General features: G+C 47.4%; 1 protein-coding gene across 2 annotated transcripts in view; it reads left to right on the top strand.

The window, feature by feature from the left end:
- Nucleotides 1-5,274: 5,274 nt before the first annotated feature.
- SLC4A4 (solute carrier family 4 member 4) overlaps nucleotides 5,275-25,320 on the top strand; it is a 257,837-nt gene continuing 237,791 nt past the window's right edge. For both annotated transcript variants that reach the window (XM_054989973.1, XM_054989972.1), the window contains exon 1: nucleotides 5,275-5,480. In XM_054989973.1, the coding sequence (XP_054845948.1) occupies nucleotides 5,449-5,480 (32 nt within the window). In that variant the 5' untranslated portion in view covers nucleotides 5,275-5,448. The remainder of the gene's footprint in view (nucleotides 5,481-25,320) is intronic.

Here is a 25,320-nt window from a genome sequence, read left to right as displayed (position 1 = left end):
ACTGATTTGCATATGCCACACCTCCTGACATCACCTATCCTGGCTGTTTTGGACTCAATCCTGGCCATTCAGGGCCAAAATTGGGCCCAAAATGGCAAAAAAGGGGCTGCCGAAAAGGGGCCCAAAATGGTCAGGATCGGGCCACTGCTGAGCAGGAGTGATCCACCACCCATCAGAGGCCCTATCTGGGCCGTTTCAGCCCCAATCCAGGCCAAAACAGGCCCAAAATGGCTGAGTCAGGTGGGCGGGGCCACCTGACATGTGACCTCTTTGGGGAACTGCGTTCCTGCGTGTTCCCCCTTGAAATGAGCCCTGCTGGGTTCCAAGGTGGGCTGCTTAGGCGCCGCTTCTGCTGCCTGCCTGATCCGGCAGAGGTGGCAAAATGCCTTGAATGGCCCCCTCCAGGTTGGACCCGGAGATCTCCCAGAATTACAACTGATCTCCAAATGACAGGAATCGTTTTGCCTGGGGAAGATGACTGCTTTGGAGGGTAGTCTATATGGTATTATACTCCACTGAGGTCCCTTCTCAAACTCCGCCTTCCCCAGGCTCCACCCCCAAATCTCCAAACCCAGAATGGGCAACCCCATACGTGCCACTCATAGCAGACTCTGGTGTTGCAAGCCCCAGAGGCTGTGGGATTGGTACAGATTTGGTAAGCACGCCATCTTTAGCAGGGTCTTGGAAGGGTGTCAGCACCAATTTATTTACTTCCTTCCTACCTCACCTTTCTCCATGGTGGGGATCCAAAGCGGGTTATGTAATTCTCCTCTACTCCATTTTATCTAGTCCTGCCTCACTGCCACGGATGCGAAGGGTGAACACCATCCAAGAAGTGGAATAAGGTTGCCAGTTGTGGGATGAAACGTGGGCAGTGGTGTTCTCATAGTACGCTTGGAAGCTGGGTGTGTGCACAACATAGTTCACTTTAATCGGGACGTTCTCTGAACTGGTGTGAGGAAAGGGTTAATGTCAGGGGAAAGTTGTGTGGATGTATGATCCCGAAGCAATGCCGGCCAATAGGAAGTAAGCTGTTGACACGACACAGATTTTGATTGGCTAGGATGCCACAATGCAGGCTGGGATAGCAGCCATATTCTTTCGGAGGAAGGAAGCAAACTGTGAAACCAGGATTTGGAATGATTGTCCAAGAGCGGAATCTTGCTTACGCAAACCAACTGTAGTTAAAACAAATTATTGTTTAGCATTATGTCAGCATTATGTTTAACATCATTAACTGCAGTGAAAGAATGTATTTTCCCCTAGCAACAAGCAACGGCTGCTTAAACATAGTATGCCACACCAGTGAGTGCAGAAGTTTCAGGGGTCCTTTTGGGTGGGTGGGGGTTGAAAGAAGTATTAATTGTGGTTACCTCTCTATTTTATTAATTTTTAGAATGGTATTATGCTGAGTTTTTAAAATGGTATTATACTTTATTTTATTAATTTTTAAAACAGTATATCCTGCTTTTCTCTCTAATCAGGACCTGAATTGCATTGTTCTTCCTGTCTCTGCCTTATTCTTGCAACAACCACCTTGTGAGGTAGGTTAGGCTGAGAGACTGAGACCAGCCCAAGGTCACCTGTGGGGAGGCTCACTGGAGACAAGACCAGGGCTGTGTATTCCACTGGTCTAAGCAGAAGACAGCTAGTTATTTAAGAGAACAGCGGGATTTGAGTCCCGTGGCACTTTAGAGACCCATCAAGATTTTCAGGGTATGATCTTTCAAGAGCCAAAACTCGCTTCTTCAGACACCAGAATTTGAAGAAGGGAACTTTGACTCTTAAAAACGTCTACCTCGAAAATCTTTTGTTGTTGTTGTTGAAATGTTTTTTATTTTTTAAAACAGATAAAGGAGTACAGAAACAAAAGGGGATCAAATGTTTTAAAAGGCGAAAATTGAAAATTATGCATTACGAGGGCTGTCAAAATACAATGACCGTATAACATTTAAAATACAGTTTTAGAGTCTACAACACAAACAAAACTCGGGCGTATTTCCTCTCTTCATCCTAAAGAACCTTGTTATTAAATCAACCAATGAGTAATAAACTATATAGTCGGGTTAGGTTGAATGAAACAAATATTTAACATGAACAATTATTAATTATAAAATCTCTTACAAAGACTGTTAAAAATACAGTACAGCAGCTCTATATAGGTTTTATACATCACGATCAAATTATAACACAACCATTCTCCAGAGTACCTTGAAAATCTTGTTGGTCCCCAGGGCTTTTTTTCAGTGGGAACGCGGTGGAATGGAGTTCCGGCACCTCTTAAAAATGGTCACATGGCCAGTGGCCATTTTCGCTGATGGCAATTTAAACTTTAAAAAACTCCCCCCCCTTGTTCCAGCAGACCCAAAGTGACGTCATTGTGCGGTCTTGAGTTCCACCACGGAGTTCCACCACCTCTTTTCCCAGAAAAAAAGCCCTGTTGGTCCCTATGGTGCCAATGGACTCCAGTCCTGCTGTTCTACCGCAGACCAACATGGCTACCCACCTGAAACTTATTTAAGAGAGACAGTGTTGTGTAGTGGTTAATGTGTTTAGAATTGGGGAGATCTGGGTTCAAATCCACCCTCAGCTATGCAGGCTGCAGAGTACTCGGGTCAATCTTTGTGCCTTTGGCATCTAGACCTTTACAAATATATATAACAGTGGGTGTTCAATGTGTAGAGCTAGCTGGAGAAAACAAGTGCCCGTCCCCGGTGGAATCATCACAGGCAGTCTGGAATGCAGAGGGTGCCAATGTTCTAGGCAGCGTGGTGTATTGGTTAGAGTGTCAGCCCAGGATCTGGGAGACCCAGGTTCGAATCCCTGCTCCGCCATGGAAGATTGCTGGGTGACTTTGGACACACTCTCACCCTAACCAGCAAGGCTCTTCTTACGTTCTAACCTTTACTCCTCTTGAGCACCCTGCCATGCACTCAGCAGCTAAAAGAACTCCCCTCCCTAGCATCTTGTGGGTGATGGTGAAAAATCCAATTTAGGCGGTAGGCAAAGCTGGGTGGGTCGGATGGGGAAGTCTGGATCACGAGACGAGTGAAACGTGAGTGTCTCTTTCGGAAGGTCCCAGCTGTGATTGTTTTTAAGGGAAGATTTCCCTGTTCTGAAAGCATTCGTTAACCAGAAGCTGTCATGTCATAAATTAATAAGCCTTTGTTTTGAAAAGAAAACTTAAGCAAGGTGAATCAGTGCTCCAGGTGGGGCGGTGCTCCCATTTGGCTCTGCCCGGGTTGTGACCTTGTGCAACACACACACACACACACACACACAGTTACAGAAAGAGAGAGCGAAAGCGTGGAAGGGAAAACTATGGCCTTGAAATGTCTTTACCTGGTGGCCCTAGGTGTTTCCCTTTAATGATGTATCAGGTGAGAATCTCTGGTCAAGGTCTTGCATGGGTGTGATATGTGTGTGTGTGTGTAGCCTCGTCCAGGTGCGTGGCTTTTGGGGAGGGTCTACTGCTTTGACTCGTGGCGGCAGCTCACCAGTGTCAAAAGTTCTGACTCTCCCGCCTGAAAGGCCACGATCCTTATTAAGAACCAGACATCAAGGTCTGAACTGGGACCTTGTGTGTGTTTGGGGAAAGCATGTAGTCTACCACTCAGCCACAGCCCTGTCGAAATTTATTGGCAGCAAGCTTAGGACAGGTGAAAAGACGGTTGTGCAATGCTTATGGAACTCACTGACACAAGCTGCAGTGACAGCATATTGTTTTAGATGGCTTTTTAGATAAGTGAACAGAAAAGAGAGCTAATAGATACCATGACAGCCCACCTCAACCTCCCAGGGACAGTAGAAAAGACAAGAGTCCAGTAGCACCTATAAGACTAACGGAATTTGTGGTACAGCTCATTTACGAGTTACAGCTCGTGAAAGCTCATACCCTGCCACAAATTTCGTTAGTCTTATAGGTACTACTGGACTCTTGCTCTTTTCTACTGCTACAGATAGACTAACACGGCTACCCATCTTGATCTGTCTCCCAAGGACAGTTTTCCACTGAATGAGAGAGAGAGAGAGAGAGAGAGAGAGAGGGGAGGGGTGGCACTGGTAAGCTTGCCAACCTCCAGGCGGGGCCTGGAGATCTGGAATTACAACCGACCTCCAGACAACAGAGATCAGTTCCCTTGGAACAAATGGACTCTGTGACCCGATACCTCTCTCACTTCCCCTTCCCTCCCCAGGCTCCACCCTTAAAATCTCCAGGAATTTCCCAACCTGGCGTTGGCAACCCAAGGCAGCAGAAGAGAGCTTTCATGTGCTCTTGCTTGTGGCTTTCTTAAGGACACTGTATGAAACAGAAAGAGGCTAAGTTGGATCTGTGGTCCAATTCTGTCGCATGCTTCTGGCTCTGCGAGATGATCCATTATTGCATTTGTTAAAAACTGAAGTGGACCAGGGAGTCCGAAGTGCTTTGGAGGTCCGAACACGGGTTGCCAGCTCCAGGTGGGAAATTCCTGGGGATTTGAGGGTCAAGCCTGAGGGATGGGAAGGCCCGCAGTGAGGAATCACACCCTGGCATGTCTGCTACTCTCCACAGCAGCCATTTCTTCCACCCGATCCTTTGGAGATCGGCAGTAACTCCGGGAGATCGCCAGGTGCCGCCTGGAGGCTGGCAACCTTGCTCGAAACCAAGCCCCTGCCCGGCTTCGGAGGTCGAAACACGGATCTGCAAGCAGTTGGGTTGCCAGCTCCAGGAAGGAAATTCCTGGGGATTTGGGGGTCAAGCCCGGGGGTGATGGAGTTCGGGGAGGGGAAGGCCCTCAGTCAGGAGTAACGCCCCAGCCTCTCTGCTCCCCTCCCAAGCAGCCATTCCCTCCGGCTGATCGCTTGCCTCCGGAGATCGGCTGTAATTCCGGGAGATCTCCAGGCCACACCTGGAGGTTGGTGACCTGGAAACCAAGCCCCTGAGAAGGGAGGAAAACGGACGCCCCCGCCCCTCCGCCCGCCCACCTGTTGCTCAGCCCGATCCCCTCGTCGTACTTACTCCGAAGTCAGCCCAGCGGACGGCAGGAGGGGCTCGGCAGGCCACGCGGCCCGACGGCAGGGGCGAGAGGCCGAGCGGGCGCCGAGAAGCCCCGGGCGGGCGGGCGGGCGGGTTGCCTGGCTCCTCCTCCGCCGCCACCGCCTCCTCGCTGGCCGGCCGGAGCCCCGTGACGCCTCTCGGCTGCCGGCGCGCCAAGGGGTGGGGAGGAAGGAGGGGACGGCCGGGGCGCCTTTAAATCTTGCGCTGCCTCCGGAGAGGGCGCCCAGCGCCGGAGGAGCCGCCGGCTGGGGTTGCTCGCGCCCGCCCGGACTGCGCCTGGAAGGGGCGAGCGAAGGCGGCCGCGAGCGGAGCCGGCCAAGTTCGGCGCGCCGCTTCCCTCGCCCGGCGCCTCCGCCGCTCTCGGCGAAGCCCGCAGCGGAGCCCGGCCACGCGCCCAGCCCAGCCCGGCCATGGACGACCGGCGCAAGGCGGACCCCCGGAGGTGAGCGGCGGGCGCGGCCCCGCGCCGCTTGACCGGGGCTCTCTTACCGCGCGGTCGACTCAGGCGCAAGCCCCCTTGCTTCCGTGGGGCTTACTCTCCGGAAAGTGTTGCAGCTAGCCGGACGCGTGCTTGCTCTTTTGAAAATAAATGGACGCGTCCAGCGAAATTACACCGTAGGTCTATAGTATAGCCGCGTTGGTCTGTAGTAGAAGAGCGAGATCCGAGTCCGGCGGCGCCTTGACGAACTAGATTTCCAGGACCTGAGCTTTCGAGAGTCAAAGCACTCGTCAGTCTGGATTATAAGTGCTCCTACCTTTCCCCACTCCTTGTATCTGATGAAGGGAGCTTTGACTCTCGGAAGCTCATGCCCTGGAAATCTGGATGGGTTTTAAGGTGCTACCAAACCCGAATCTTGTTCACCGTAGGGTATGTATTTATCTTCTAAGTTGCATATTTGCATTGCTGGGATTCAGAACTGCAACTTGTGAAGTTGCGATTTCTCTGGGCATGTGCAAAGCGCCCTCGCTCCCAACCTGGCTTCTACATATTTGAGATTGGCATGGGGGATCTCTATAGAGTTGTGAGACACACTGAAGCTCCTACCAGGGAGCTTTCTGGGGCTCAGACATGCCTCTTCTGATCTTGCCTGTCTCCATACTAGGAAGAGTTGTGGCTGGTTGGTTGCCTTTTGTACATGCTCTGAGGAACTCTCACCTTTCTGCATGCGCCTGATTTCAAGCATTGGGAACTGCTGCTGAGGCTAAGCCAAATAGAAGAACGCTGCATAAACTCATATTGAGGTGCAGAACATTTGAGGGGATGGCCTGGAAGGATATTATTTGTAAGGGGGTTTTTTGGGGTGGAGGAGTAGCAGGACAGGTTGGCTGGGAGGAGGTCTGTTTAGGAGCGTGGAAGAGAGTTAGGGGGCCTACAAGTTAATCGGGACTGAAAGATAAAAAGGGTTTTTTTCCCCACTCTTAAGTGTCTCCCCAACCTTAGTGTTGGATGGTGTGGGATAGCTTGTGGGGCTGGAGAAGAGATGTTAGGGGGCAGAGCTGGAGGGTGATGTGAACTAATGGACAAGTGAGTTACCTGTGACAGGAAGAGGGATTTTAAGCGGGGAGATAATGACAAGGAATAAATGGCATGGTGGAAGTGTTTCGGAGTCCCTGCACAGCTAGACAAGAATTCGAGGTAGAGACCTATGAGAAGTATACAGCACTGACCAGGCACATCTGTACAGATGTGTTTTGCACACCTGACAAAAGTGAGTTCTGGCTCATGAACGATTAAGCTGCTGTCCACCGGTTAGCTTTAAAATGCTAGAAGATTTTGGCTGTAACATGGCTGTACCCCCCCCGGAACATGTGGACTGCAGCATACAGAGTCCCATAAAAAAAGAAAGAAGTCCTCGCCCGCAAGGAGTGTGCAGTCTAAATGAGCAAAGTAGGAACTGACCTTTTGGAAATTAAGGCAGCAAAGGAGTCTTTGGTGCTGGATTTTGGGAATTAGTGCCCTGGGCGGGATTCAATTTGTTCTTGAAGCCAGCCGAGAGACTGTGGTTTGAAAGCCAAAAGAGAAAAAATATGGGGACTGTAGAATGGGGAAAACTGCTTTTTTGGCTGAAAAGTGACCCAAGGATGGGAGAATTGAGCAGCCTTCTTGCTGGTACTCTGTGCAGTTTTACAGCCTTCCAATACTTCATTTTACTGTAAGTTTGCAACTGTACATCCTGTAATGTACAGTTTGGTCCAATTGGTGTAGTTTGAGATATCTGTTGGAATTTAGATGGAGGATTACTGAGCCGGGCAGCGATTCAGGAAGAAGCTTGTCGCCTGGGGATTATAGATAGTGTTGGAGGTCATTAGATTCTGGAATTGGCTTTGGAGTGCGGAGGGACCCTCATATAAGCTACTGATGACCAAGTGCCTTCTGGAACTCATGTCACATTTTTTTCTTGCCCGCTGCTGCCAAGTGTCACTGCTTCAGTACACGCAAGCTTCGTTGGGGGACTGGTAGAGGAAAAGATGGCAAGCTTGGGGGGTTACACAGGCGATAGAGCAGGTAAGCCGGGCAAACTGGGGCTTGTTTCTTGTGGGAACCAACCCAAATAGTCATTTGAAGCGCCGTGTTGGTACTGACACTGGCACGGAGCAGAAATGGGTGCTCTTCCTAGTCGGAACGTGCTTTTCAGTCACAGAGCTGGAGCCAGTGGGTAGGTTTGCCTGTAAGATGCTGCATTAATCCTGCATCTTGTACACAGCTATATAGTTTTAAGAGGGAGAAAAATACACCTCCAGACCCCTACATCTGCCTTAAGATTTTCCTCTGCCGGCATTGATTCCAATCTGTAAGTAAAGTAAATAAGGGGTTGTTCATACCAGGTGTTGATCTAACTTTGAAAGGGAAAGAATAGGCCATGCAAAATATTCTCCGGTTTGGTTTTTCAGGTAGCAACTGGTCATTTTGGTGGGGTAAAACACTCACTCTCTTCAATCGTTTCATCTCGGCTCTGGGAAAAAACCCATACGAGTGACGTGCTCGCTAAGGTGGTACCTGTCCGTGGGAAAGTGCCTACGAGTACATATTTATAGGCTCGGAAGTTTGTGCAGGGACAAGGGGAAAGTAAATACGCCTTTCATCTCAGCTTGCTTGTTTTTGGGTTTGGCTTTGGCCTTTTATTCTAATGTAAGATTAGTTTTTTCCCCAAGTATTAAAAAAGAAGGGGTCATCTTGTATTTGCATACAAGTTACAGTTTTGCCCAGTAAATTAATGTTGGGGGGAGTGTGTTTCTTACATTCAGTTTTACGTTCCTTTTTGAGTAGATACGGTACTTAAGATCTGCTTCTTACAAGACACAGATATCCAGGTGCAAAGTGCATGCATGTTCTTTCTACGCATGTATAATGTGGAGCTTTTTCTCCTTCAGATGCACATGAGTGGCAGCCAGGAATGCACATCAGTGTGTATTTGACCCCCTAGTTTGCCCTGGTCTTAGGGTAGATTCATGCACATTCCCGGTCCCTCAATCAATGCTGCACGGTTTATCTTCAGAACATGGGAACCACCAAATATCGTTCTAAGTTACGTGAAAGCTCTTTCTCATCTGTGATGGCCGTTTCATCCAAGCAGGCTTCATAGTTTACCAGTTGAGTGATGAAACATGCATGTGTGAACCCGCTTTTGGTCTTGCTACTTGGATAGTGGTTGTATGCATTTGTCTTCTGGTTGAGAGTAAAAGGATTTGTGAAAGTCAAGCAGATGGACTCTGTTGATCTCTGTACGTGCATAACTCCTTGGACATCTGTCTAACACAACAGTTGCTGTGTGCACAATGGCACCAGGAGCTGCTGCTTATACTTAATGGTGAATGTGTGCAGATGTGTGAAAATATGCACATTACGTAATTTCCCAGAGCAAGATTTGTTTTAGGAGCTCTTAAGAAGATGGGGAAGCCTGGTTCAGGTAGCCGGCTCAAGTTTGGCTCAGCTCAGCGTTCCATCCTTCCGAGGTTGGTGAAATGAGTACCCAGTTTCCTGGGGGTAAAGTGTAGATGACTGGGGAAGGCAATGGCAAACCACCCCGTAACAAAAAGTCTGCCAAGAAAACGTCGTGCTGCAACGTCCCCCCCATGGGTCAGCAATGACTTGGTGCTTGCACAGGGGACTACCTTTACCTTTAAGAAGATGTAACAGGTATGCAGAAGGGAGAGTTGGTTGGCTACTAGTCCTGATCCAAAATATAGAATTTGTATTTTTCTCCATTGCCTATCCTCCAGTTCCAACACTCTCTATGTATGGAAAGCCGCCACTGAAATTGTAGCCAGGCTTGGTGTTATGTGATTGATTCTTCAGCCTGTGCTTTCCCTTCCCTTCCCCATTTGAACTCCCTTCCTCTTGCAGTGAACCGTGGCTTGTCGTCTCATCCGAACTGGGAAAGGACTGTTTGTCCACCAAACCAGAATTGGGAAACGCAACTGGAATTTGGAGGGCAACCTGAACCATTGTATCTAGGTTTGGATGTAAAGGAAAGTCATGCTGAAAGGAAGGTTATTGGAGTGCGGTGGAGAAGAGAAAGGAGGGGGAGCCTGCCTCTGAGGCTACTGGATGTAATACCACCCCGTGGTTTGCCATTACACAGACACCGGCTCCGTGTCGGCTCCCCTCTATGGATTTCTATGGTGTTCTTCTTTCCTTTATTATTTATGATGTGCCCAACGTTGCGCTCTCTTTTCGATAAGTACAGTGGCAGATCAAGGCAATGCAATATCGGAGAACTTTAAAAACACCTAGCAATGTACTAGCAGCTCCCCTGTTTCTTTAAAATAAAAGTCTTTTCTCATAAGTGATTTATTATCCCTGGCTGTAATCTGATACTTTGCGACGAGGAAATATTCCACACCCATACCACCATGGAATTAATTTTTGGTCCACCCTTCTTTGCTTTCTTTGAATGAACTTCCTGCTAACTCCAGCGTTCTGCTCGTTCTCTCTCTCGCCCGCTAAGCTTTATGTCTAAGCATCCTATTGTTCCCCACATTTCCCCCCTTACATCATTATAATGTTGTAATAAGCCTGTCCTTTGTTTCCAGTCTCTTCGCCGCCTCCTTCTCTGCTGCTTTGGTCCCCATTCATTCGAGGCTTCGCTGGTGGGTGTGATAGGAGGCAATATATGGGGGTGGGTAGATTTGGACTCGATCTCACGCAGAGTTTTTTTTGGCGGGGGAGATCATTGGAGATAGCATTAAATATCTTGTCATATTTGGATTTAGGTAAACATTTTGTGTTTTAAATTGTGTTGGTGTGGCATGGTACATGCAACCTGAGACACTGATCTGATTTTGCGACTTAAAACTTGGTAGCTGTTCTTCATCTAGAATGCTGTTGGCTCCTTGGTCTTGCTTGATCTCTTGTGACGCAGCATAACATTTGAATAAACATAGGATGCATTCTTCTATTATGTGGGCCAATCTCATTTTATTTATTTATTCAGGACATTTTTATCCCACCCTTCCTCCCAAGGAGCTCGGGCAAGTGTGCGATGTTTATTTTTTTCTTTGTACCCTGCTTTTCTCTCCAATGGGGAACCAAAGCAGCTTACAAAATCATTCTTACTTCCTCCATTTTATCCTTGCAACAACAGCCCTGTGGGTTCAGTTAGACTGAAAGAGAATGATTGACCCATGGAGCATTTGTGGCAAAGTGGGGATTTGAACCCAGGTCTCCCAAATTGTAGTCCAGCACGCTAGCCAGTACCACTACGCTGCCATTGTTAAGAAGTAGTTAAAGCATGGGAGTACGATTAGGGAAACTGAAAAGTTCAGGTCCACACTTGGCCATGAGACTTTCTGAGTAACTGTCAGTTTAATCCACCCAACGTGGTCATTGTGACATGAAATGAGTGAGGAATGCCCTGACCTGCATAGCCCAGGTGAGCCCAATCCAGTCAGATCTCAGAAGCTAAGCAGGGTTGGCCTTGGTTAGTAATTGGATGGGAGACCTCCAATGAAGACCAGGGTTGCAGAAGCAGGCAGTGGCAAACCACCTCTGTTAGTCTCCTGCCATGAAAACCCTGCCAGGGGTCGCCGTAGACATCATAGACGAAGAGAGCTGTGGTTTTCGAAAGCTTATGCTACAATAAAGTTGGTTAGTCTTAACGGTGCTACTGGACTCTACTGTTTCCCAACATGGCCAATGGCAGAGCTGAGGAGGGGGGGGGGGTCCATCAGAAAAAAATGACATGGGGAGAAAAAGAGGGGTTCTGAAGACAAAACCCGCATGCTGTGTGCCCTTGGTTCCTCTCAGCCCCGCCCCCCCAGCACCCTAACAATCCCATGGGAAATCCATTCCCGGAGTTCAAGCTGCCATGTCTAGTTTGGCTAGCCTGATCTTGTCAGATCTTGGAAGCTACCCAGGGTCAGCCCTGGTCAGTACTTGGATGAGAGACCACCAAAGAAGAAACGGGTAGGCAATGGAAAACCACCTCTCAATGTCTCTTGCCTTGAGATTCCCATGGGGTCACCATAAGTTAGCTGTGTCTTGACAGCAAAAAAAAAAAAGTCAAATTTGACCATATCAGAGAGAACAAAGGGATCAGGACCCTTGATGAACTTGGCCATCAAGTCAGCACTGGTCCCCCTGGGCTCTGTTCCTTGGTCATGTTCATGTGATAGAATGATGTGCCCGCCTGGCCTGTAAGATTCCATCCTACCCATCACATTTTTAGTCCTCTCTTCTTCCAAGGAGCGTAAGGTGGTATTCCTGGTTCTAGTGGTGGAGAGTTCCACAAACCATAGTTGACTTATAGTGACCCCTGGTGCCATAAGTCAGATTTTTTAAAAACATACAGTTATTTTAAGCTGTTTGTGGTCTGGTTTTATGATCTAAAGTTTTTATGTTGGGCTGTTTTGTTAAATGCTGAATTTTAATTAATGTCTTTCATTGTTTTGTTTTCATAATTTTTATTTTGTACGCCTCCTTGGGTGGGTTCCTGGAGAGGCAGCGTAAAAATGTTCTAAATAAATAATTGCATTCTTTGTAGGGATGCAGGAGTGCAGAAGGGGGTACGTGTTCCAAAGGTGGGCAACCTCTCATTTGCAAGCCACGGTTTGTACTGGACCATCAAAGAGTAATACCGCCTCCTATTGCATGGCAGTATTCTGTTTAAACATTCTGAGGAAATGCAGTGTGCTTGTGTTTCCGGACGGAGCATGGCTTCTTGTCCATTTTTCCCTCCAGCATTCCATCTGTACATCAGCCGAACGTGTCCACACAAAGTGGTAGCGCTGAACTAAAGCAACAATGAAGCCAACCAGTTAACAGCCAGAGCGGAGCTCCACGTTAGGAGGGAACAAATACCCAGCATATTGTTGCAATGGTGTGTGAAAAGCATGGCTGTACAGAAGCACAGGCTTATGTGTGTGTTTTTTTTCAGGGGGCAATGTCATTTCATTTTCTATGTCTGGGACACTCCTAGAGAATGAATGCCTCTCTGCCTCAGCAGGTCATGTTGCTGGCAGATCCCGTCGGCATTCCATTCAGCTGATAACTTCGGACACCCCCCCCCCCCGTCCTCCCCCTTGGTACATAGCAGCTTTCAAAGATGTAAATCTCCTGTGGTTTCAGTGGAATATCCTCACATGCTGCATTTGCGTAACCTGAAACGGAGCCAGTGGGCTTTAGCAGACAACTATAAAATATCGACCTTTGGAGCTGCTCAACGCAGCCATTGGCTGGTCTGTTGTGATGTCACGGAATGTTGTAATGACTCGGAATGAAAACATGGATGATGGAATCCTGGCAAAAGCGCACCTCGTGAGGGGAAAAGGAGCCAGTTTTGTGTAGTGGTTAAGAGTGGTGGGACTCTAATCTGGAGAACCAGGTTTGATTCCCTGCTCCTCCACTTGTAGCCAGCTGGATGACCTTGGGTCAGTCACAGCTTTCCAGATCTATCTCAGTCCCAGCCATCTCACAGGATGTTTGTTGTTAGGATAATAATAACACACTTTGTAAACCTCTCTGTGTGGGCATTAAGTTGTCCTGAAGGGCGGTATATAAATCAAATGTTGTTGTTATTATTATTATTATTCAGTAGGGGCTGCATGCTCTCAGAAGGAAAGAGAGACTTAGGATTTGTGAAGTTAAGGAACGGGGAGCGGTTATGATAGATCTTTAACAGTACGTTGAGGGAGGGGAGCCAGTGGGAGACAAACCGATGAGGGAATGAGGGGTAGAGAAAATGTGGAACTGAGGGAAAGAGGAGAGGCAGGCAGCAGTGGGACTGAGGAGAGAAACAAACTTTGTCACAAGAGATTTTATTTTTTTTTCCCACAGGCCACAGTATTTTGCTGGGCAAGAGGATCTTATTGAGGGATGTTGCGAAGGAGCTGGAGTAAAAACCAGGTAGCTGAAGAAAAATTGGCGGAGAAGACAGAGCCTGGGGGGACAGAAAGGGCATGGTACAGAGCCAGTTAGGAGCCAAGGAAAAAAGCATTTTGTGGGCAGTGCAGCTGCCTTTTTTGGCACAAGGCAAATGCTTACCGAGATGAGAGACACTGTACCTTTGGCGACAAACTTTGAGGCTGGATTTGCCTGTAAAATATGTTGTTCTCTAGCTTACCTGGCTTCTGGTGGGGGCGCTAGAACCTAATTAGAGAAAAGCGTTATTAGAACAACGCTTCGGTCGGGAAGTAAGTGAAGTTTGCTTCCAAGAGCTTACTGGCAGCTATATTTGCATGGCCAAATGAATAATAATAGTAAGTAACAATCGTAGAGTAGAGGTTTTTTTGGTTGTGATTTGTTGCCAGTCAGTTCTTTTTTTTTTAAAAAAAAACATATACAATAGGCCAGTTTTTCTTTTTAAAAAATGAGAGAAAGGATTGCTGAACGCCGAAGATTTCTCTGTGTACAGAAAACAAGAGTCTTGTCAAGTACCTCCTCCATTTAAACCTGGAATTAATGAGGATAAATCGATGCACCCTTCCTGACAATGGCTGTCGCCCTGGTTTCACCTAAGCGCGGATTGCTACAGCTTTTGCAGCAGTCGGCATTGTTTAAAAGAATGTGTAAATATTGGTGAGAAATTAGTGGTTTGCTTAACTCCTATGCGTGGCCATCTGCTCCAGCCGGGGCAGCCAGATGTCCAGGCACGGGCTGTAGAGAATGGACTTCCTGGTTTGAGGTCCAGGCCTGTCTTCCTTCTTGGATATACAAAATTCAGGAGCAGAAGAGGGTGTGCGATGTTGAGACCTGCGTCATCTCCTTATCTAGATGACGATTGTCTGTACAGGTGGCAGGAAGGGAAGTGGACCTCCTGGTCTTGACCGGCTCCTTCAAAACTCTGCCAAGTCCTGAGCTCTGACGCAAAAGGTGTCACAAGGTCAAGGCGGCACACTTCTAGGAGCGCACTGCGAAGTGAAAACAGCCCTGGAGCAAGCCAAGCAACCTCTGCTGTGTTACAAGCCGGCACTGCAGAACCACTCCGGCCACTCGACTCAGTGGGGCCGATGATGGACCTTACTCACTCACTGCGTTGTCCCCAAATTGGAAGCAGCACAGAAGGAAACAGTTGGTGAGGTGACAAAAACAGCCATAGCTGAGGAGGGGTCTCGGCCAAGCAGCCCCTGAAACTTGGGCTGCTGGCCAGCAGTGGCCCTCTAGGGCAAAGGTCCACTGGGAAATTCCCCTGTAAGTTAAATGGCCAATCCGCCCCTGGAAATGTCCTCTTCCTAATGGGCTTTAGCAGCGTTAAACTAGAAGTGCAGGAAAACTTCTCTTGGGAAAATATTAACCTTCGTTTCCCGGGGTTTTTATTTATTATTTAGAACATTTTAATCCTACTTTTCCTCCAAGGAGCTCAGGGGAGTGTCTTCCCTTTTCTAGTTTATCCTCACAACAACCTTGCAAGGTAGGCGAGGCTGGTAGAGTGACTAGCTCAAAGTAATTCAGAAGCTTCGTGGCAGAGTGGAGATTTGAACTCGGGTCTCCCAGAACTTAGCCTGACACTCTTACCAGTGCTTTATGCAAGCTGTCATGGCAAGCGTGCACTTCTTGGCTAGCTTTTGATTATCTGATCACGTCAGTTCCACCCTGTATGTGGCTGGGGGGGGGACGGGCGGGACAGGGCAGGACATGCTAGACAAGGACCTTGACATGGGTATACTCGGGAGTCGTAGCAGCACCCAACACACATCTGACTCCTTTTGAAGCTGCTGTAACCTTGTGGCTTGTTGACGGCTTGCGTGTGCAACTTTCCCCTTTCCAGTAGCTTATTTTATTTGAAAAACTGGTAAATGTATGCTTTTGGGTGAACCTAGGTTCGAATTCCCACTCTGCCCTGGAAGCTCGCTGGGTGATCTGGGGCCAGTCATACTCTCTTAGCCGAACTTACTCACAGGGGTTTTGTGAGGATAAAATAGAGAAGGAGGATGTCAGCTGCTTTGGATCCCCCCCAAAGGTGGGGTGTAAATGAAGTAAATAGGATGTAGCAATATTGGATTCCTTCCATTTCTTTCTCAAGTTGGATATTCACCTATTTTATTGTTCAGAGAAGGATTTTATGCAAGCAGAAAACTTTTTTTTAAAATGCACAGAGAGCACTGGAAATAGTGTTTTCCAGTGTCTGGGAAGGACTGTACCATATATGTTTTCGGGCAGGAAGTCTTATTGGCCCAAGTGCCCCAAAGAATGCAGCATCTGTCAGTAAATAATGGTCTTGTGCTGGCAAACAAAGTGGTGGTGGTGGGGGGGAGATGAAGAATAGATCTTGTTCCTGGTCTGGTTTAGTGACAGGCTTGTCAGGCAGTGCAACCTTATCACTAAATCCTATCACTGGCAACAGGTAGAAGGAATGTGAACGGGGATATATGGGGGCTGCAACTCTAGCTTCATCATCTCATCACTTCCAGTTAAAAACCTGGAAGCAACACAGGTAGGAATTGTTGGAACCTGTATAATAAAAGCATAGAGTTTCTGGAGATTCCTAGAGCTACCCTATGTCACTTCCCGTTTTTTACAGGAAGTGATGTGATGCCACATGTGGTGCTGTAGGGGGTGGGGAAATGGGATCGCTAATCCATGACACCTCTGCTGTTTGGGTGGAGTAAGGGAGCCACTGTGCCAAGCAACATAAACTAGCACACTACTGTTTGTTGTGGGTGCCGAAATTTGCCTGCTGCTGCGTGCTATATAATGTACATTTTGAGTTGGCTTTCAATCTGCCGTTATAGAGGTTGGCCCAGATTAAAAGAAAATTAGCTGAGCTTTTAAATCCTCTTGAAGCCGGTGGGGTTCCAGTTAGTCATGACTACATTAAGCCTCAGTGATTTCAATGGAGTGACGGGATGTGGGTCACAGACATCACGGCGCTGCATTTTGCTCTCTCTGCCCCTTCAGGCTTGAATAGATTCAGGTCAAGTACACCGAAGCAGAGAGGGATGGGTATTAGCATGGCTGGATTGTTTCTTGCACGCTCTGTGTGAACTCTTGGTCTGCCTCACCTAAAAATGAGTGAAGGAATACAAAATCGGGCAGCTGTCCTCTGTACTGAGTGACCTTGGTTGAACATTTTTGCATTGCAGAGGCCTAGGGATGACAACTCCAGGTTGGAAGATTCCTGGAGATTTGGGGAATGAAGCTTGAGCAGGGCAGGGTTTGGGGAGGAGAGGTACCTCAGTGGAGCATAATGGCATAAAATCCACTCTCTGAAGCTGCTGCTTCCTCCATGAGAACTGACGTCTATAGTCTGGAGATCGGCAATATTAACAAAGCCTTGGATAATCAGCTGTGGAAGGGGTTCTGTCATTCAAGTAGAACTTTGTTGTGGATGTTCTTAGATGACTGTTTGACTTGACAAACAGCTGAAGAAACCTGGTGTGAGAGAAACAGGAAAAACTAGTATACAGCCTGTCTTTCCGCTCTGTGGCCAGTGCTGAGATCTCAGCAGTTGATTCAGAGATGCGCTGCCTTCCTTCACGCCGTTGTGTATCTATTCTGAATTTACTTCGATGCCTTGAGGACTAGTAAACTTTCCACACGACAGCAGATTCCAAACTTTTTTTTAATGGATAGATTTCTCCTTGGGATTGTACAGAGCTCCTGAGCGATTTACAGTTTGTTTTGTAAACAGGTAACTCATGAAAGTCGGGAAAATACAGGGAATAATTTATGCTTTTGTTACTTTCTATGTATATGGCTGTCAAGGAAATAGGCATTTTGACTCAGCACTGTTTATTGTTTGTTCTATATTTTCAACACGCCCAAAGGTCATACTGGAACTTTTATACTAGTCTGTTTTTAAAAAAACTAAGGTTCTAGTTCTCAGTGGAGATAGATCAAGATGGGTAGCCATGTTAGCCTGTCTGTAGCAGTAGAAAAGAGCGAGAGTCCAGTAGTACCTATAAGACTAACAAAATTTGTGGTAGGGTAGGAGCTTTCGGGAGTCACAGCTCACTTCTTCGGATACTTCTTCAGGCGTCCTGTTTCACACAGTTCCTCTCGAACTTTTTACAAAATGCAGTAGTTCAAAACTACCCTTAGATGAGATATCATTCATGAGTCTTGGACAAGTTAACAATTCTAGGAAGGCTCAGAACGGGTTAGGCACCTGTTGAAAACATGCACTAGGGTTAGCCTGTATTTGGTTAATCTAGAAAGCGTCTCTCTAAGGTTTCAACACTATTTCCTAGTAGCAGCAACCTAAACATGAGAAAACACGTTCACTGCCCCCTTTTGCCCCATCTCTGGCTGTTCTTTTATCTTGTCCGCCTAAAGAAATCACTATTGGTTTTTTGTGTGAAAGGAAACAGCAAACAGGTCCTTCTAAATGATGTTACCATATTTTGTATCATTGTATGCAAACTTTAGGCAGAGCAGTAAATTGTAGACCCAGGAAGTACCGCACTCCTCTTCACAGCAGAAAGGAAGCTTAAAAACTCTGAAGGGAACTTGCTTTGTTGGTTTTTATCATCTCTGGGGCTTCCTGACCATAGTGTTCTAATTTTAGCCTTTAACGGAAACTTTTTGATCAAGGTTAACTGCTTTTATTATATCTACGCTTGATCTCAGCCAAAAGGCTATCTGTAGCTATCAAGTTAACGTTGGCGTGGTGCCACTGAACCGTAAACTTGATGTTGAGTTGGCCTTGACGTCCGAAGCTGAAAGCTACTAACTACATTCGAGTCTTGAGTTTTTTAGAACGTGAATGAGTAATCGCTTGGAGTACAGTTCATGAGTGCCTCCATTCAAAATGAACAGGAGTAATACATAACCATGGTGGTACTCCGCTCAGGCTCAACAGAATGGCCCAATCAGGGTGGCGATATCTATACCGCAAATGGATAATTTCATTTCATATGTACATGAAACCAGCTCCCCAACATTCTGTCAAACTCATATGTGACCAAGAGGCAAAACCCAGATATGCAGCTAGAAAAATGCATGGTTCTCCGTGGCTGGGATCACAGGGGCAAGGAAAATACTCCCAAGTATTTTCCCATGAAATGGTTGGCTAATGATTTCCATTAACTCCAATGGGGGTCAGTCCTAGCAATTGTACTAGTAGAGTTGTATTAGGAAGAACTGTAGTAATCAGGGCCCAACTTTCCCTCTAGTAGTGGTACTGAATGGCCATGCCCTTACTGATAGAATTCCTTCAGGAGTACGGGCCTTTTTCACACAGCTTACCTTCCCTTGGAACGACCCAGAACATTGCACAAAAAACGCGGAAGATCGCGTTTTCTCATGCGAGATTTGCGCAACGTCGCAGGCAGAGGGGAGTTTAGATTGTCCTCCGTGCTGCTGAGCGGCAATCTAAACTCCCGTCTGTCTGGAGGTCAGGGGGCGGGGCCACCAGTCATGTGACCATTTTCAAGAGGTTCTGGAACTCCGTTCCACCGTGTTCCAGCTGAAAAAAAGCCCTTACATTTCTCATTGAAAATAGTGGTCCCAAAGGTTTTAAAAAAACCCACATGGATTTCAATCCAGAACCGGTAAGATCCTACCCAGAGATAAGCAATAACGGTAAACGTTTCCCCCCCAAAGTCCAGATCAGAAGAAAATCTTCTCCGTGCACACCCCTAATTGTGTCTTCAGCCCATAGTACACTTTCTTTGAAGCAGCACTGTTAAAAAAGAATCAGTGGGGCTTTTCCAGATTTTAATTTCAATTAGGGTTTGGCCAAGGAACTTGTTGTGGATACCAAGAATGGAACATGAAATGTATCAAGAAGGCCTCTGAGTACATGCGGAGTGGTGTCTTGTGATGACTACTGAGTAACACTTTGCTCCGATCTGGGATTATTTTTATTTATTTATTTGCAACAGTTTTAGTCCGCCTTTCTCCGTGGCAGAACGGGCCTGTTTTGGGTGCTGCAGAACGCAGGAGCATTCCTGCGCTCTGCAGTGCTTCAAAAACAGGCCCGATCCACGCCGAAACGGGCCCGTTTTGGGGTGCTGCTGAAAACGGGCCTGGTTTGCCATAGTTTGGGCCTGTTTTGAGCACTGTGGAGCACAGAAGCGCTCCTGCACTCCACAGCAGCCCTAATCTGGGCCAAAACAGGCCCGATCCAGGCAGCTGCGGTGCACAGGAGCATGCTGCACCGTGGGGGAGCTCGCAAGGAAGGTGCGACCCCCCGCTGCTCAGGTAAGTGGGGGCGGGGTGTGGGGAGCAGAGGCGGGAGATCCTCTGCCCCCACTGGGGATCTGGGATCCGTAGCGGGGTGCAGAGGACCTGGCACTTAAACTTTTTGCTGGGCCCATGATGCTCACGTGTGCGCTTTGTGCCCATGCCCATGTGCCGGTGCGGTGACGTCACTTCAGGGAAGTGATGTCATTGTGTGGGGACGGGGGGGGGGCATGTGTGCACTTTGCAGTGGGCTGATTTGGGCCTCAAACAGGCCAAAATCGGCTTGCAGCAAGGCACAGGAGCACTCTCGGGGCAGCGCGATGGCGTCACTCCCGAAAGTGATGTTATTGCACTGCCCCGAAACCATGCCCGGGAGTCCCGTTCCCATGCCTTCCTCCACCATCAGCCAGGTAAGTGGAGGCAGGAGGGGGCAGAGGGTGAAAGCAGGGGATCCCAACACTATATCCCGCTGAGGTTTCTTCCCTTCCCCAAATGTCTAGGAATTTCCCAAGCTGGAATTTCAGCAATAGGTGGAATTTACTGTGATACTGCGTTGAAAGTATGAGAGTTGTGATGTTATAACACGGAGCTGGGAATGTTGTGTATTTCCACCCGTTTTTTACTCCCACCGTCTGGAGCACATGAAATATTTCAGCCGCGGCTTTGTTGTACTCTAGTTTAAAAAGGCTGTCTGGGTGACGTGTGTGAGTTCTTAATGAATGGCTGAAGCTGAAATCCGAAGCACACGTGTGAGGAAGTAGATTGCCCAGAAGATAAGCATATTTACGAAAGGGTTGCAAGTCTGAAACTTATGTACTTTTCGCTGCCAGTTTAAAACCCAGGGCTGTGTCATGATGTTATATCATAGTAAAGGGTCTAGTAGCACCTTTAAGACTAACCAACTTTATAGTAGCATAAGCTTTCAAGAACCGGTTCTCGAAAGCTTCTGCTACTATAAAGTTGGTTAGTCTTGAAGGTGCTACTGGACCCTTTACTATTTTGCAACTACATGCTAACACGGTTAACTTCTCTGGATGTCATATCAATTGCAGATATTTTAAGAGCGCCTATAACTTACTCTGCTAGATGTCATGAATGGCAAGTAGATATGCAGGGCTGTGAAGCCCCGTTCTTAAGGATGGAAATCCTGTTGAGTTCCCTAACCCTCCTGCCTTTGTAGGTTTCCCAGACGTTGCTCCAAACCCTTCAGAGCTGTAAGGACCGGGAGCCTGAAACCTGAAATTCTGAGGGGCAAACTACATGTTGAGATTTTTATGGAGTTTGATCTGAAGTTTCCTGCACCCATCAGCACCTGGGGGGATGGTTTTTAACAGGGGTCATTTCATAGAAAAAGAGCTGGAGGAACTCATTAGCATAACTCATTAGCATAATGCATTAGCATATGCCACTCTCCCTGACAGCTCCAGAAATGTGTCATTAGCACAACTGATTTGCATATGCCACACCCCCTGACATCACCTATCCTGGCTGTTTTGGACCCAATCCTGGCCATTCAGGGCCGAAATTGGGCCCAAAATGGCAAAAAGGGGCCCAAAATGGTCAGGATCGGGCCACTGCAGAGCAGGAGAGTGATCCACCACCCATCAGAGGCCCGATCCAGGCTGTTTCAGCCCCAATCCAGGACGAAATGGGCCCAAAATGGCTGAGAGTCAGGTGGGCGGGGCCACCTGACATGTGACCTCTTTGGGGAACTGCCGGAATGGTGTTCCTGCGCGTTCCCCCTCAAAATGAGCCCTGGTTTTTAAGGAATAAGGAAGAGCCCAAATGGGATTGGAACGCCACCGGGGGTGGGGGGTGGGGGAGGAAGGGCTCACCTCAAAGCTGTTTTCTTGTGTGGAAACTGTGCTGGGGGGAGTATTTCCCCATTTTTGCTGCCTCATGTGGAGTAACCTGTGTGTGTGGAGCTACAAAAACAGGAATAAACTCACCTTTGGTGCTGTTTCTGTGTCTATGGGGAACCCAAGACACAGCTTCTTAAAAATCCAAGCATGTAGTTAGGTGGGTAGCTGTGTTGGTTTGCAGTAGAATGGCAGGATTTGAGTCCAGTGGCACCTTAGAGACCCACAAGATTTTCAGAGTGTAAGCTTGCCATAATTCAGCTATGACTTGACGGCACTCTCCACACAAGCTTTCGAGAGTCCAAGCTCTCTTCTTTAGGCACCTGAAGAAGGGACCTCTCGTTCTTGAAAGCTTGCATTCTGAAAATCTTGTGGGTCTCTTAAGGTGTCACTGGATTCAAATCAAGCATGTAGTGCGGCCCTCTACGCCAAATGCCACAATCTGTACCAAATCCTGTGGTTTTTCCATATTTGTGGAATCAGAGAATAGAAACGATCCTGGCTTAGCTAGGTATTTTAAAATGTTTCATCTGCTTCATTTTGCTTTCGTCCAAATACAATTAAACTAACAGCCTTCATTATCTGCCCACAAGCGAGGGAATGATCAGACTCTCTAAAATGGCATTGCATATGATGAAGAGAACTGTGGTTCTCTAAAGCTGACGATGCATGTGACGAGAACTGTGGTTCTCTAAAGCTGATGATGCATCTGATGAAGAGAACTGTGGTTCTCTAAAGCTGACGATGCATCTGACGAAGAGAGCTGTGGTTCTCTAAAGCTGATGATGCATCTGACGAAGAGAGCTGTGGTTCTCTAAAGCTGACGATGCATCTGACGAAGAGAGCTGTGGTTCTCTAATGCTGATGATGCATCTGATGAAGAGAGCTGTGGTTCTCTAAAGCTGACGATGCATCTGACGAAGAGAGCTGTGGTTCTCGAAAGCTTATGCTATGGTAAAGTTGGTTAGTCTTAAAGGTGCTGCTGGACTCTCTTCTAGTTTGCTTCTACAGACTAACACGGCTAACCCCCCTGGATCTAAAATGGCATTGAAACTAAGGGCTTTCATTTTCTGCCTGAGCGCAAGGGAACGATTGGATTCCCATTGTTAGGCCTGTTGACCACCTGGACCATTTCATTGGGCCTGAAACTGCCTGCGTGTTGGCTTTTGGCTTGAAATCCGGAATGTACTTAAATCAGCCCCATCGTATTGGGTGTCCTGAGGGCAGCTTTATTTATATTGTAGTGTGTCTCATGACCTGCTTGATGTAATGCGGGGCTGTAAAAGTCATGCTTGAAGGTTTGGATTCTTGATGTGTTGCAGAAGGGATGTCTGTATCACCGGCAGTCAGTCTCTCTGTCTGATGTGACGTGGTGCATTGCATTTATAATTTTTGTCAGGCCCTTCTGCCTTGCCAGTTCATTTCTTATTCATACAGCAACTCCTATACAGCACTATACTAGATCCAGGAAGGAGTAATCCAACAGGTAAGTCCTTGTTATGACATCATTTCACAGATGAGACATTTTGAAATGATGTTATAAACAAGGATTTACCTGCTGGATTACTCCTTCCTGGATCTAGTATAGTGCTGTATAGGAGCTGTTGTATGAATTGTCATTGTTCTTTACATTGTATATAGGCGGAATTTGCACATTCAGTGAGTTAATTTAAGATTCTGAACTTTAATACTTTGTCATTTGAATACACATTGTTTATGTATCTTGTTTTTCCCCCTGGTGGGTTTTGCCCGCGGTGCTTACACAGGCTTTAACCAGGGGTGCCTTTGTTTCGTGTAACCTCCAGATGTGGCCTGGAGATCTCCTGGAATTACAACTGACCTCCAGACTACAGAGATCAGTTCCCTTGGAAGAAAGAGCAGCTTCGGAGGGTGGACTCTATGGCATTACACTCCACAGAGGGGCACTTCTGCCCCCCAGTCATCCTCGAAGGTGTTAGTGGACCTAGGTAACGGTGTGCGGGGTCTGTAAAGAGGTTTCCAAAACCCACTCCCTCTTTCTGCTGGCAGCGTTTCACGGCTCTGCAAATCACCTTGTATTTGGGATCTTGCTTGCTCCTGAAATTTATCTTAAACGTTGTTAATATTCACACAGCTGTCAGCCTCCAAGGGAACTGTGTGTCTTGTTTGGCATTTGAGAGGAAAATGTTTGGACTTACGGTTGCCAAACGCATGCCCGGAACCCCTGAGAGACTTTGGGGTGGGGGCGGGCAAAGCGTGGGGAAAAGGGCATTGGTCATATGCCCATGCCACTTGCAGCTGGAATTTGGAAGTGTTGTCACCAAGATCTCTATGGTAAAAACCACAGAAAACAGGAAAACTCCTAGAGCGTCAGCGACATCACTTCCAGGTTCCATCTGGACGTGATGTTGACATACTTTCCCTCCCCCATTCTCCCCTTGCTGTTCAGTTGAGCACTGGTGGGGATGGGGAAGAATTGGTGGGTAATTTGCTGATTGATAGCAGGTGAATGGTTTCTCTATTTGGGAGAATCTCTATTTGCTGGTTTCTGCTTCTAATGTGTTGGACAAAGCGCACACACTGGCCGTTTTCAACACCGTCTTCCGGGTATGATTTCGTGTGAGAACTGCTGTTCTTGCGCAAAATCGCGCCAGGAAGACGCTGTCATTCCGGGAGCTTGACACGATGTTCCATGGCTGGTAAGCAGTGTGAAAACGGACGCTGTCAAAATGCCTCTTGTTTGTTTATTTATTTGCTTCATTTATACTCCAACTTTCTCCACAGTGGGGACCCAAAAGTGATTTAAATCATTCTCCGGTCCTCCATTTTTTCCCCTCAGAACAACCCTGTGAGGTAGGCCAATCACTCACTTTCAGCCTAATTTAAGGTCACTCAGCGAGCCTCCTTGGCAGAGAAGGTGTTTGAACCTGGTTCCCCCCAGATTCTATCCAACACTCTAACCGTTACACCAGACCAACACACTCTACCCAGACTAAGGTGTAACCTAAACCTACTTTGTACCTGCCTGCAGAGGATGCTCGTAAGATCAGGTTGCAATATTATGGCCTGAGAATTCGGCTTCCTTCCTACCCCTGTGTCTTTTAAAGTTAAGACTTCTGGCGAGCTCAAAAGCTTGCGCAATATTTTGTGTCTTCTTTATTCGGCCCTAATAAAATGGATTTTGTTTCCTGCTTTTGAGTAAAAATAACCTTTAGTAGCTACTGTGCTTGCTGCACTTGGCTTCTCAGGAAACTGCAGTAGTTCCACGGTAGCTGTTTCACATATTTCTTTCCGAGATAGAAAATGTGCGCTGAAAGATTGGTAGTGGGCATTATGTTCTGCGATGTTCCTCTGGTGGAGAAGTGGCAGGCGGTCTTGCCGAGTGAGCTCTCCCCTGCTCTCTTGTGGCAGGCAGTAATAGGGGTTGGGGTGTGGGGAGAACGAACAATTGGAGCAGAGTTCAGGGAATCCGATTCCGACATACATTTTCAAAGATGCTCTGAGAACTTTATTTGCCTTGATCTTCAGTCTGTGGCCCTTTTCACACTGCTTACCTGCTGCCGGAACGTTGCGAAATATCGCGCAAAAAATGTGGAAGATAGCGTCTTCTTGCGAGAGTTTTGCGTGATGTCGGTTTTTGCGTGATATTTTGCGACGTTTTGGCAGCAGGTAAGCAGTGTGAAAACAGCCTGTGTTGCATCTTAGTTCAATTCTGCCCAAAGGGGGAAAAATTGACTTGGACATCTTTGTGGGCTTAGAGTCCAAATACTGTCTCTAGCCCACGCCAGAAGCTTTAATTTTAGTGACTGCAGCGCAGAAGGGGAAAAGGTGACTCTCTGCTCTTGTCTTTTTGGCTTGGAAATGGCTTTCTTTAATTAGCG

This window comes from Eublepharis macularius, chromosome 10 (genome assembly GCF_028583425.1).
Source record: "Eublepharis macularius isolate TG4126 chromosome 10, MPM_Emac_v1.0, whole genome shotgun sequence".
NCBI classification, from domain to species: domain Eukaryota; kingdom Metazoa; phylum Chordata; class Lepidosauria; order Squamata; family Eublepharidae; genus Eublepharis; species Eublepharis macularius.
The sequence above is the reverse complement of the archived record's forward strand: the minus strand, read 5'-3'. Positions and strand labels throughout refer to the sequence as shown.